Here is a 12249-nt window from a genome sequence, read left to right as displayed (position 1 = left end):
AAATAACATGATTTCCATGTGCAAAATTTTTCACATGTGAATCACGTGGTTCATGTGGTTTTTCTGTAAGGTGTGGAAGTGGTATTGTAACTCTTGAACGAGTACATAAACCATCCACTGTATAAGCCTGTTTTATATTCTACAGATGGCCCATGTATTTCAGAGCAGGGATTTCCACAGTGCAATGAGCAGTCGTGGGGTCGGTACCTCTCTGAAGGTGGCTCCTGGGGACCTTGAGATCTTGTAGAGGGCGTAGATGGGTATGCAGACCACTGAGGACATAGCCATGGCAAAGCCGATGGCCAGAGACCAGCCGGGGTACACGTAGTCATTGTAGGTGATGGGCTTGTACTGAATCACCGTGAAGATCAGGATGAACTACACGGAAAGAAAAGAGACGGAGAAGGTGTGAACATGTGACGTCAGGCTGGAAACTGTGTGCTTTAACAAATAAACCACATCCAGTGTGTTTGAGATCATCTGCACAAATGTTTGGTGAACACAAAGAAATATGAGTAAACACAGTGAACATCCAGAAAACATTGCTCTGTACAGGTGAAACATCTGCAGCCAGCAGCGCAGCAGATGTGCGCTTTAGAAGTTGCAGATGATTTTAACTATAAATCCTGACTGTTCCCCGCAGCAGTGAAGCAGTGAGTTTGGTCACAGCTCTAGCGAAGGCCCCTGGAGAGAGGGGCATTAATCTGTGTAGTGAAATGAAAGAGAGAACAAAAGTGCCTGAAATCTGACCAGTAATCCACAACAATGCGTTTCTTGGTTGGCCCAGCAGCTTAGTGGACTAATACGCCTGCTTGGGAAATACCATTGATAGCGGCTGCATGTGTCCGTTTCCCAGTCAAAAAGATTTGCTTTTAGAGGTTTATACTGGAAACAGGGCCAACAGCAGCCAAACAGATTAGTGTTGATGGCGGCTGGAAATATAGGTCAAGCGCCTAACAATGTGTCAGCAACTCAGGAATATCGAGAAGCCCGTGCTCCCTTTAAATGGACCGGACCAGTGCGTGGTGTCTGTCAAGCAAAACTCCTCAAATCAGGAAGTGGGACAATGAGCGGTGTTTCATTTTGATCAGTTGCTGTGAAGCGTGTTCGTGTGTGTGTGTGTGTGTGTGTGTGTTGACTCACAGAGATAATGACGGGGGAGATGAATCTCCAGCAGACTTTGAAGAAGAGAGGAGGTGGGAATCCCAGCATCATCTCCACATCTCTGAAGTAGTTCCTGTGACCTGCGATGAAAACAAAAACATTATTCAGCAAACTTAGCGTGCAGTTTGTCCGGTTTCTTTGACTCTTTATCAATATTTAGCATTCAAGCATTCAAGGACCAATCTTTATCATGTCTTCCACATTTCTACTAAAGATGGTGACCTGAGCCGAATCCAATTTGATAGGTTGCACTCTACACTCCATGATGCTATGATGAGAACCTCCACTGTAACGCACTTTCATCAACTGTGAGTTGATTGTTGACTGAGAATATTATTCTGGTCTACAAACATCACGTCTGACACTTTCATGCCTCAACTATATAAATCTATCGAATAATTACTCTTTCCGATGCACAATGAATGAATTTTTAATGTGTGCTTGTGAAACTGAAAAGGGGAATAAATTCTGCAAATAACATACAGTAACTACGGTATTAACATCTGTCTATTCACTGGTGGAGAATAATCTCTCTCTGTGCCTCTCTTGTATTTTCCTCCTTGTGAATGTTGAACATGGGTGTATAATTATGAGTTGACACGGTAGCTTCATGAATAATTGTAAAAGTCATGTCGTGACAAGGTGCTGCAGAATCTTTAGTCCTGGCTCTGCTACGACTCACATTCACTGCTGATGGAAAATATTTCTGCTTTCAGACTCAATTATGGCTGTACTGAAACCTTCCCTCTGTGGAGTCATTACCTCTGGTTATGTCCAATTAGTGAACCACTAAGCTGTATATGTATTTATAATAATGTCTCAGAACATACATTGTTCCCTTTAAACATGTCAGTTTCTTGCCATGATCATACATGTCAAATGCAGATGATAAAAACACTCAGTCTTTTTCACTCCTTACCATAAATATACATGATGCAGATGCACATGATGCAGGAGATGATGACCAGAGAGAAACTAGCAGCATAGTTGTCCATCAGTAGCAGCCAGTAGATCCCCGCCTGCACACAGAGAACAGAGGAGGTCCAAGTTTCACTTCCATGAAAGAAAACCAGGCTGCATTCAGAGTCAACAGTGTGTGTGTGTGTGTGTGTGTGTGTGTGTGTGTGTGTGTGTGTGTGACTTACCCGTGTTGTTAGTGGTACCCCCAGCAGGAATCCAACTACGGCCACCGAAAGTGTGACTACAGTCTTGTTTCTGATGATCCAGTCTGTACCAATCTCATCAACGATGGCCGTCACCAAGGTCTCCAGCAGACAGAACTAACGAAACAGGGATGAGAGGTTTATGTTACAGGAAACGAGAGGTGACACAGGGAGTACTACAGTGCTCTGAGGTTTTTCATGTTACCAGTTTTTACAGCCTTCATACTTGTAATGTTTCAACGTGCCTCCTACATAGGACCAGTTTCGGTTAGGTTCTCTGGTTTACAAAGCTCTTAAAGGTCTTGTTCCCTCATATTTATCAGATTTGATTCTATTATACAAGCCTGTGAGAGCACACAGGTCCTCTGGTAGTTGTCTTTTAGTAAGACCAAAAGTCAGGACTAAAACATACGGCGAGTCATCTTTTCATTAAGGACCTGAGGGCAGCACCCAGTGTACATACTTTTTAAAATTATATATTTATACTGTTTTGTTGTTTTGTTTCTTTTACTTAATTTTAGGGATTAGTTTTTATTCCTTAATTTTTATATTTGTTTTTATTTTTTCACATTACTTCCTATGTTTCCTCATTACAAAGCAATGATAGCATTTCCTCAGTTTGTTCTGGTTTTACCAGCTCCCTGTCATGAAAGCATTGTGGGATGATGGGTGGGGGGGCGGGCAGTCTGTTGAAGCATGATGAAGCACAAATATATTAAATTTTCAATTTCAGTTAATTAACTGGAGGGTCAAGAATAAAAAGCCTTTAAAAGCAAAAGCCTTATTTGTAAGTTTCTAAGTGGTGTCTTGCTGGGAGCAGGTGGTGGTACTTGTCCCTTGATAAGAGCTTCAGCTGCCGTTGCATTTCCAGGAGAAGAGGTTGTAATACGACCAGTTTTTAAACACATCTGCAGATCCAGATCCGATCTAATTCTGAGCTGCTGATGCACCGAATTCTTGTCAGTGATCAACTAAAGGCCCATTTACAGCATCAGCATTGAGCTGTGCACTAAACACACAAGCACAGACTGCAGATAACAGGTTCTGTGTAGCATTTTTATGGATATGGATATCTGCCAAGCTGAGTGTTAAGTGGAATTTTATCTAGCTCCAGCCACAAACAAGAAAAACACAGTATCTAAAATCTATAGAGAGATCGCGAAAAGTATCTGTGACTAACAAGTACTGTATAGTATACATACATTCACCAACAGCTGAGGTTACAGAAGTATTTTAAGTAGAATTTGATCATAGTGTCACAGCATAAGGCATTAAGGCACCACACTGTCATACTTATCCCAAAATAAAATGTGTAATATTGCATAATTAATTAACTTGTAAGTCTTTATGCATTAGTATAGTCGGACTGTTGTTTAAACTTAGGTGTAAGGACAAACCTACAAGAGCTGTACAAGTGTCCCAGCCTTACTTGAGTCCCCAGTCCCAGGAGGATGAGCATGAAGAAGAAGAGCAGCGACCAGAGCGGTGAGATGGGAAGCAGAGTGAGGGCTTCTGGGTAGGCCACAAAGGCCAGCCCCGGGCCGTGGTCAGCCACCTCGGACACAGGGACGTTCAGGTGGTGCGCCATGAAGCCCAGGATGGAGAAAATGACGAAGCCGGCGTACACGCTGGTTGCACAGTTGGTTATACTGATGATGATGCTGTCTCTGTGTGTGTCAGAGAGGGAAAAAAAACATCATGCTGATGGAAACAGGATGGACAAACTGTCTCTGTGCACACGAGGTACGAGATCAGAGAAAACTTGAATAAAAAAAAGATTGTAAGTTTTGCTATTGTTAAAACATTGGTGGAGAGAAACCCTTTCATTTAATTTGTGCTAATGGAAAACTTACATCTTTCTCCTAAATGTGATAATCTAATTTTACAAATTAATTTTAAATCCAGGCCACAGCTAATATCAGTATCAATATTAATATTTTTCTTTTTCACTCTACTAGTCAGTTATAGAATAATCAAGGTATTATGATGTGAATTCATCATTAAAATGCTACTTCATTGAATGATTTCTCAGTTCACTACTTGATTATTGATAAATGAAATGACAATTTTGAATGGTAAAAATGAACAAGTGTTCCTGTGCAGTTGAAATCTGTGGTGTAGAGAGGTGATTGAGAGCAATGTTTTTCTTTGTACATGTCCCACCGACACTGACACTCGTATACAGTGTAGAGCCACTCATCCAGCAACAAGATGTCCTGAGAACTACAGATAATTTGTTTAATGTCTTTATGCAAATGACCACACTTGAACAGATCAAACTGCATTTTAAAAATGCCTGGAATATTCCTTTAAACACTGAGCCACGTATCCACTGTTACTGGAGTGCTGCAGAGTGATTTTCTCAAACACTGGGGATATAAAGCAACAGCCTTCGCTATTTTCAATAAGACAGTATGTTTCTCTATAAACCACTAAAGGTCCATACTGCTCAAACACCTCACTCTGACTTTGACCTTGTTCATATTTGACTCATGTAGCCGAGTGCATTGTTTCCTCCTGTTCCTCGTTAGATTTATCACATGGGTCAATTTTGATGACTCCGAGGTCAGCCCCCCCCCCCTCCACCTCCTACACTGTGTGCACTTCCAGGCGATGATGCTGTTACAGGAGTGCAGAGAGTGGCTCCGCGGGGACGGAGCTGCAGAACACAAGCTGATTAGACCGCCGCGCAGCTGTGTGCGCAGATAGCAAAACCTCAAGCTCCTGGCAGAGGAACAAATTATATCTTCAGCCTTTCTCCTCAACCCCCGACGCCCTCACTCTGTCAGCATGTGTGGACGAGCTCAGGAGAGTAAATGACATCTTTTTCCTCTCCTTATCTCCTCCTCTGTCCCCTTTACTCCATCTTAACCTTCTCCTTGGCTTCTCGTTCGTTCCCTTGGTGTTCAGGCACGCCGCGACCAGCCTCTTAACTCCAAGTCCAAGAAAGTATTATCTCTGCCCCTCCCCCTGTCTCACCTTATCTCACCTTCTTCTCCTTCTCCTTTTAGACCTGTAGTCTTAGTTACCTTCTGACTGCTTTACCTTTCTCCTCTCACTTTCTCCATTGCTCTTTAACCCTGACTCATTTGGGGGAGGCCAAGCAGCCAGCAAACAACCTGTCTCCTCCTCTCCCTCTGTCTGGAAGTCTATTTTCTCTCCCACTTTTCCTCCCCCTTACTTCATCTCCTATCTCCTTCTACGCCTCCTCACTGTCTACTTTCTCTCATTAGTGGAAATAATAAGATGCTGGTCCTGTTGCTGAGACACGGCACCAGTGTAATGAAGCCTGATGCAAAATGAGCGTGGTCACATTCACACGGGCAGACACGGCGAGAAACTCCCAGAGTAACTGCTGTGGCACAGCACTGCTTTTAGGTAAAACCTGACCACCTCCAATTCATCATCATTAAGGATTTTAAAACTGAAACCTGAGTGTGTGGATACAGTGGCTGCAGCAACCTCACACTAGTAGCCTACATGTTTAGCAAGATCCAACTGAATAGATTCAAACATGCACACACGCAGCCATAAATCTTCTGTTTCTGGGAAACCAATATTTTGTGACTTACAATATTAGAGTTGATACACTCTCACAGATCACAAGCATACATATAGGCTAATTATTCTCTTATGGGAATAGTTTGACATTTTCATACAGGCTGATTCTGCAGCTAGAGTTAGATGACAATTGGAGCTAGTAGCTTATTAGCTTAGCTTTCCACAAAAGGGAAGCAAAAATAAACAACAGCTTGGTTCTGTGCAAAAGGTGTCAGGCTCATAAAACTACAACTTGTCACTTCACAACAGGTAAAAGAGACAACTATATTTTGTTAATTAATGTTGTTTACAGCTGCTGGTAAACACATATAGAGCCAAGCTAGCTGTTTCTCCCATCTCAATTTGTTAAGCTAAGATAAATTAGCTTCCACCTGGCTCTAGCTTTATAATTACAATACAAACGGGAGACTGGTGTCGACCGTCTCGTCCACCTCTCAGTAAGAGAATAAATTAAGGTATTTGCCAAAATGTTGAACGAGTCCTTTCAAGCGGTTTGTTCACTGCAAAAACACAAAATCTTACCAAGAATATTTGTCTTATTTCTAGTAAAAATGTCATTTCTAGTCAAAACAAATCAAATTATACTTTAAAAGTAGCTTGTTTTTATACACTTTTTTTTTTTTTACTTCTTTCAAGCATATTTTCACTTGAAATAAGTAGAAAAATCTGATAGTGGAGCAAGTTTTTCTTTCTTATTACAAGCACAGAAAACTTGCTTTCACTGGCAAATTTTTCTACTTATTTCAAGTGAAAATTTGTTTGAAACAAGTGAAATGATCTAAAAACAAGTTAATTTTTAGGTGATGAGTCTTATTGAAGTGGAAAGAGATTAGTTTTGACTAGAAATGAGACATATTCTTGGAAAGATTTTGAGTTTTTGCAGTGTTGTCGTATATCTATAGTCTGGAGCACCAACCTGAAACAGTTGTTGTGGAACTTGTTGTAGGAAGCCATGGTAATGAGCCCACCCCAGGCACAGCCCAGAGAGTAGAAGATCTGAGAGGCAGCATCTCCCCACACCTACAAAACAAACCCACATCAAGTCAAAGGTAGGACAAAAAATCTATTTCTATTTCTGCTTTATTTGTCCATCTGCCTGTGTGTTTGTGAGTGAGTGCGTACCTTTGCATCCAGGACCTTCTGCCACTGTGGAGTCAGGTAGTACTTGATGCCGTTGATGGCTCCGTCCAGGGTGATGCCACGGATGAACAGGATGGTCAGAACTAGATAGGGGAATGTAGCTGTGAAGTACACCACCTGGACAAAACAAAACCACAAACACTCGGTGAGAAAAGATGGTGCGTGTGTGTGTGTCTTCATTTGTGTGTGCATGTGTGTGCAAGGCTGACCTTTCCAGAGGATTTAACACCCCTGATGAGACAGAGAAAGACGACAAACCAGGACACTGCCAGGCAGCCTAAGATTGGGAGACGGACCTCTCCAAAGTTTCCAATGTCATCAGAGATGTTCAACACATAGTGTCTGAGAGACAGAGAGACAGACACACAAATAAAGGAAGATACTTCAATATTGTGTAGTACTATTCTGTAGTACTTCAATATTTTGTTGTAGCTCAAAAATACAATATCTTTGTGGTAACATTTCTGTGTGGCCTCTGAAATTTAATCAGTATGAATTTAATCAGTGGACTAACTCAGAAGTGACACACAAAAAATACTATACTCTCTAAACCGGTAACACTTTTACATTGATATATAAAAAATAAATTGAATACAAATATAGTAGTATGAAAACAGGTTTGTACTGAGCTGCAGATCCATGCTGAATCCTAAACAACACCAACTGCTGCTACACAGTGTGAAAGCCTTTAACTGCAGCTGATTAAATTCTTACAGGCAGCTGAAAGCAGCAGGATGAAATGCAGAATCATTACACGTGATAATCCATCCTGATTAAGTCATGTGTGCGACACCCGGCTGCTGTGAGTGACCACAGAAACCAGCTCCTGGATCTGAGTTCTCCTGGGTTAACGTGCGACAAGCTCGGAAAAAAAAAAACTTGGGAAAATTACAGTTGTCTAATTTTCTGTCCTCTCTCTCTGCTCTCATCCATCTAATCCACATCATCCAGATGTGTAATGTGACTCAAGAGGACAATTGATTGCTACAACCCACTGATTTCTGGTTCACATCACCGAATCCTTTTTCACATAGTGCAGCTGCACCCACACAAACATTAAAAAAAAAGGTGCACCTGGCTACACCTGACCTGCTCTGGTTGCACCGATAGGAAAAAAAAAGAGCTCATTCCAAAAACTGACACATAAGATGGGAAACCTCCTGTTTGTCACTGCGGATCGCTGCTGCGCTTCAGTCAAATCTAGTCCAAATATTTGAACGCTTTCGGCAAACAAGGGGCATGTTTGAGGCGAGCTTATCTAACAGGTGCAAGTCAATTTTGACCTCTGTGTAAAATATGAACAGCCTAAAAATACGGAAGGGGTCACTTGCATAACGTGGCAAAACTTAATCAAAATATTCTCTCCAACAGATCCGCTCTTGACTAACACTGTAATAATGGTTTACATAAATGTATGAAATTTTAAATTGCATTATGTACACAATTTATTAAGGATTTCAGTCTTCTGGCCCTTATAAGTCAGAATCCATGAGTTTATTTTTATTTACTTTTTCGACTTCAATGTGCATGATCTTTGTCATAAAGGCTCAGACTTTACTGAAAAATACATTTAATTAAAAATCTAATCAAATTTCAAACTAAAGTGTAATTAAAAAAAACAACAACAACTTGTGTTTCAGTGGAACTGTAAATTTAAAGCTGTCCAATACTTTGCTTACTTATAACAAGTCAAACCGTAGTGTGCTTCCTCAGGCTGTATATTGATCCAATGCACATGATGTAAAGCTCATGGCACAAGGTTGTGTGTATAGCAAGTTGTTGCATCAGATGCGTTGTCCAAAAAGAGGTGAACACAGTCTCTTAATTAATCATGGGATGTTTTGGGTGCAATATTCATTAAACCAGTAAGGGTTGCCATCCCCCTCTCTATATAAAAGCCTGGCGTTGTGCTATTATATTGGTGCAGTACAGAATAACTACTGATGTAACTGATGAATTCAGAGCAGTAGTCAAACTTCACCACATGTCCTTGCTGCTCGTCCGGTACTTACTTCCAGTACTCCTCACTGGGGCTGGTCCTCTTGGTGCGGTTGACCACCTCGGACACTCCGGCCACCAGGCTGGTGGTAGCGTTAGCCAGGCTGGCGTTGAGCTGGCTGCCGCTGCCCACCACGCCGCTGCAGTCCGGCGTGTTCCAGGGGTTGTTGCAGTAGGTCCACGGCAGCAGCCTTGTCATGGACATGAAAAAGTAGTAAAAGGCAATGCAAATGACCACGTTGTAGTAGATCCCAATGTAGGTGGACACCACCATCATCCCGTAGCCCACACCTGAGGAGAGGGAGACAGGATAAAGACAATATGGAAGAATATTGTTATTCACATCCACTAACGGTGATCTACCATGACAACAAGCTGCACAGTATGGATCTTTTATAATGTAATAGACTCTGATCTAATCTGTTTATGATGCACTGAATCTCCACACAACAACAACAACAACTCTATCACTTCTCTAACTTTGCCATGTTTCATTAGTTTAACATATTGATTCTTGATATTATCAAAAATGATGCCACTCTGTGCTGAGATGCATTTATATCTTTAGCTCACCATCACCAATGAAAGAAATTCAAGTAATCTGCCAGCCTTAAATTCATCACCAGGAAATAATAACTGTAACAATGTGAACATCCACACTGATGAATGATGATGTTCTGTAAAGACGACCACGCATATCAGAGCACCAATGACTTTTTACACTTCACATTTTGGTGTTTAAGTGTTTCTATATATCTTATCATCTATTAGCTCTCATAAAAATTGATTCAGCACTTTATGTAGTTTTTTTTTCGGTCATTATTCTTATAATTATTAATTATTAATAAGAATATAAATAAACTAGAGAGCAGCTGTGAAAAAAGTGCTGGATTTCAAGACTTCATTGCTGCTTCATTCCTGATGTGCAATGCTAGATTATTTTATTTCCTGAATGTTAAAAATCTTATTATCTGTCAGTGTCTCCCTCATTTATCAAATCGCTCTGTAAGTGATCCCGAGTTATAGGGCGTTGGCCTTTAAACCCAAACTGAACCAATAATGTAGGTAATAACTTTTGTCCCAAATTGGAAGGAGAGTACCCGTACTTTCATTGAGTAAAAGTCAAAATGTTTAAACACACTCACTCATACAGGTTTTGTCCAGCTAAAGTATCTTTATGAGGACTGATCACTATACACACACCACTAACCTTTAAACATAGGGCTGATCTTCCAGACGCCCAGACATCCGAGGCTGGCAAACTGACCAAAGGACAGCTCGAGGAAGAAGAGAGGAATTCCACAGAACACCAGCATGATGAAGTACGGCAGCATGAAGGCACCTGGAGGTGGAGGGAGGGAGAACAACCGAACAACAGGACACAGAGTCACTCTCCGAGTTGCTTCATTTGCATAACTTGAGAACTTGTTGTTCGTCCTCACAAAACATGTCAGCCTAACAAGCAGATACAATGCCACATCCCTCCTATGCTGTTGTCTGACAGAGATAATAACCACTGTACGGCTAAATGAGCATGAAGTCGAGGGATGTGGAGGCGTCTGGTCCATAAGCACGAATGCACAAATAAAATCAGACATATTATTTAGGTTGGCAGGCTTAACCAGCCGGGGATGATGTACCGATGAGCTACAGGGTGCAGGGCTAAAATCACATGGAAGTAAGGAAACCCACCATACGTCATCATTAAATACACTGGTGCAATCACAAAGCTGCAAACATAGTGATGAGGTATAATGCAGAACTAAAGAAAACATGTTTATGTGAGCGATATAGTGTATGTTTATGTAAAAGTTTAGTTTATTTATTTATTTATTTAATTCATTTATCGAGCATAAAAACAAAAATAAAACTCATTAAAAAAATGACAAACAATACATGCATCCTAGGTTTCGACACATTTTCAATTTCCAAATTCCATACTTTTTCCAGACCCTAATTTCCAGACTTCTCAGTAAATTTTTTTTTAAATAATTTGTGATATTTGAGTAAATAGATGTGCATAATATAAAAAAGCATGTCATTAATTATTTGTTTTCTGAATGTGTAGTATGCCATGATGTAACCAAATCATTTCCAGGAGATTGTAGCTAGGTACAATAGAAATAATTAACCCAAATAACTTAAGATAAGTATTAAGATAAATATATTTCCATACAATAGTTTCCATTTTCAATACATTTCCTGACCTGGAATGTCTAAAATCAAATTCCATACTTTCCATACTTGCGTAGGAACCCTGTTATGTATTACTACATAAACGACACCTTAATCATTACGTTATAGTAAAAAAATAGGGAAGAAAAAGAAATAAATAAAACATAAACCTCATCTGTCACTATAACCTCCCCTGGGTGAGCAGAGGGGTCACTATATGTGCAGCTGAGTCTGTCCAGTGTTGCAGAAACTCTCTGGTGGTTCGGACTGGACCAGAAAACCAGACACTTATCTACAGGGAATGTTTGTTGCGTGTGTGTGTGTGTGTGTGTTATCTTTGTGTGTGTGTTTTGTGTATGCCAACTAGGTCGGCGCAACCAGCAGACCCTGTAACAAAACCCTGATCATATCTGTAGCTGCAGTACGTGAGTTAACGTATGGCCTACATATGCTGCTGTGTCCTTGCATTTCAGCAGGTGTGAAAACAACAGAGCATGAGCACGGCTCCTCTTCATCATGTTCTTGCCTTGAATAACTACGGAGAGAAAGAGAGACGTCAGCAGCACAACAGCAGCTGGATCCCTGCTCTGTGCGCTCAGACACAACTTGACAGCCTATCACAGCCCAATAAACAATCATGTCATTTCACAAAACCTGATGCTTAAGAAGCTGCTTTTGGACTGAAGCCGTGAACATTAAGTGTGAGCTGTTACGTGGCTGGTGCAGGAAGTGGAACAGCATTGACACATCTGACCTGTCTGCTAATGTAAACATTTAAGATATCTTAAGTTACGTAACACAAAAATACACAGTGTACAACAATACACATCAGATAATTCTAAACTGTGGGAACTCTGATGCATGTCTTTCTTTGTATGAATTGAATTGAATAAATCAAAGTCTTACCTACATTCACAAAGACGCTGTTAAGCTGTCACAGCTGCTGATGCCACAGTAACTACCAGTTTACTAAGCAGCTGATTGCATTTGACAGCGCCGCAGATGTTTCCTAGCAACCATTTCATAATATTTCAGCCTTTTCAAGCTG

General features: G+C 40.8%; 1 protein-coding gene across 5 annotated transcripts in view; it reads right to left on the bottom strand.

Annotated features, from left to right (window-relative positions):
* Positions 1–12249, bottom strand: part of slc6a9 (solute carrier family 6 member 9) — a 78429-nt gene that overhangs the window by 2151 nt on the left and 64029 nt on the right. For all 5 annotated transcript variants that reach the window (XM_085806032.1, XM_085806031.1, XM_085806029.1 and 2 more), the window contains 10 exons: positions 10237–10368; positions 9041–9317; positions 7238–7370; positions 7011–7145; positions 6805–6908; positions 3757–3994; positions 2310–2444; positions 2084–2183; positions 1144–1244; positions 208–378 (listed from right to left, as the gene is read on the bottom strand). In XM_085806032.1, coding sequence (XP_085662158.1) covers positions 208–378; positions 1144–1244; positions 2084–2183; positions 2310–2444; positions 3757–3994; positions 6805–6908; positions 7011–7145; positions 7238–7370; positions 9041–9317; positions 10237–10368 — 1526 coding nt within the window. The remainder of the gene's footprint in view (positions 1–207; positions 379–1143; positions 1245–2083; positions 2184–2309; positions 2445–3756; positions 3995–6804; positions 6909–7010; positions 7146–7237; positions 7371–9040; positions 9318–10236; positions 10369–12249) is intronic.

This window comes from Trachurus japonicus, chromosome 17 (assembly GCF_045865225.1).
Source record: "Trachurus japonicus isolate A0001 chromosome 17, Traja_1.0".
Lineage (NCBI taxonomy): Eukaryota > Metazoa > Chordata > Actinopteri > Carangiformes > Carangidae > Trachurus > Trachurus japonicus.
The sequence above is the reverse complement of the archived record's forward strand: the minus strand, read 5'-3'. Positions and strand labels throughout refer to the sequence as shown.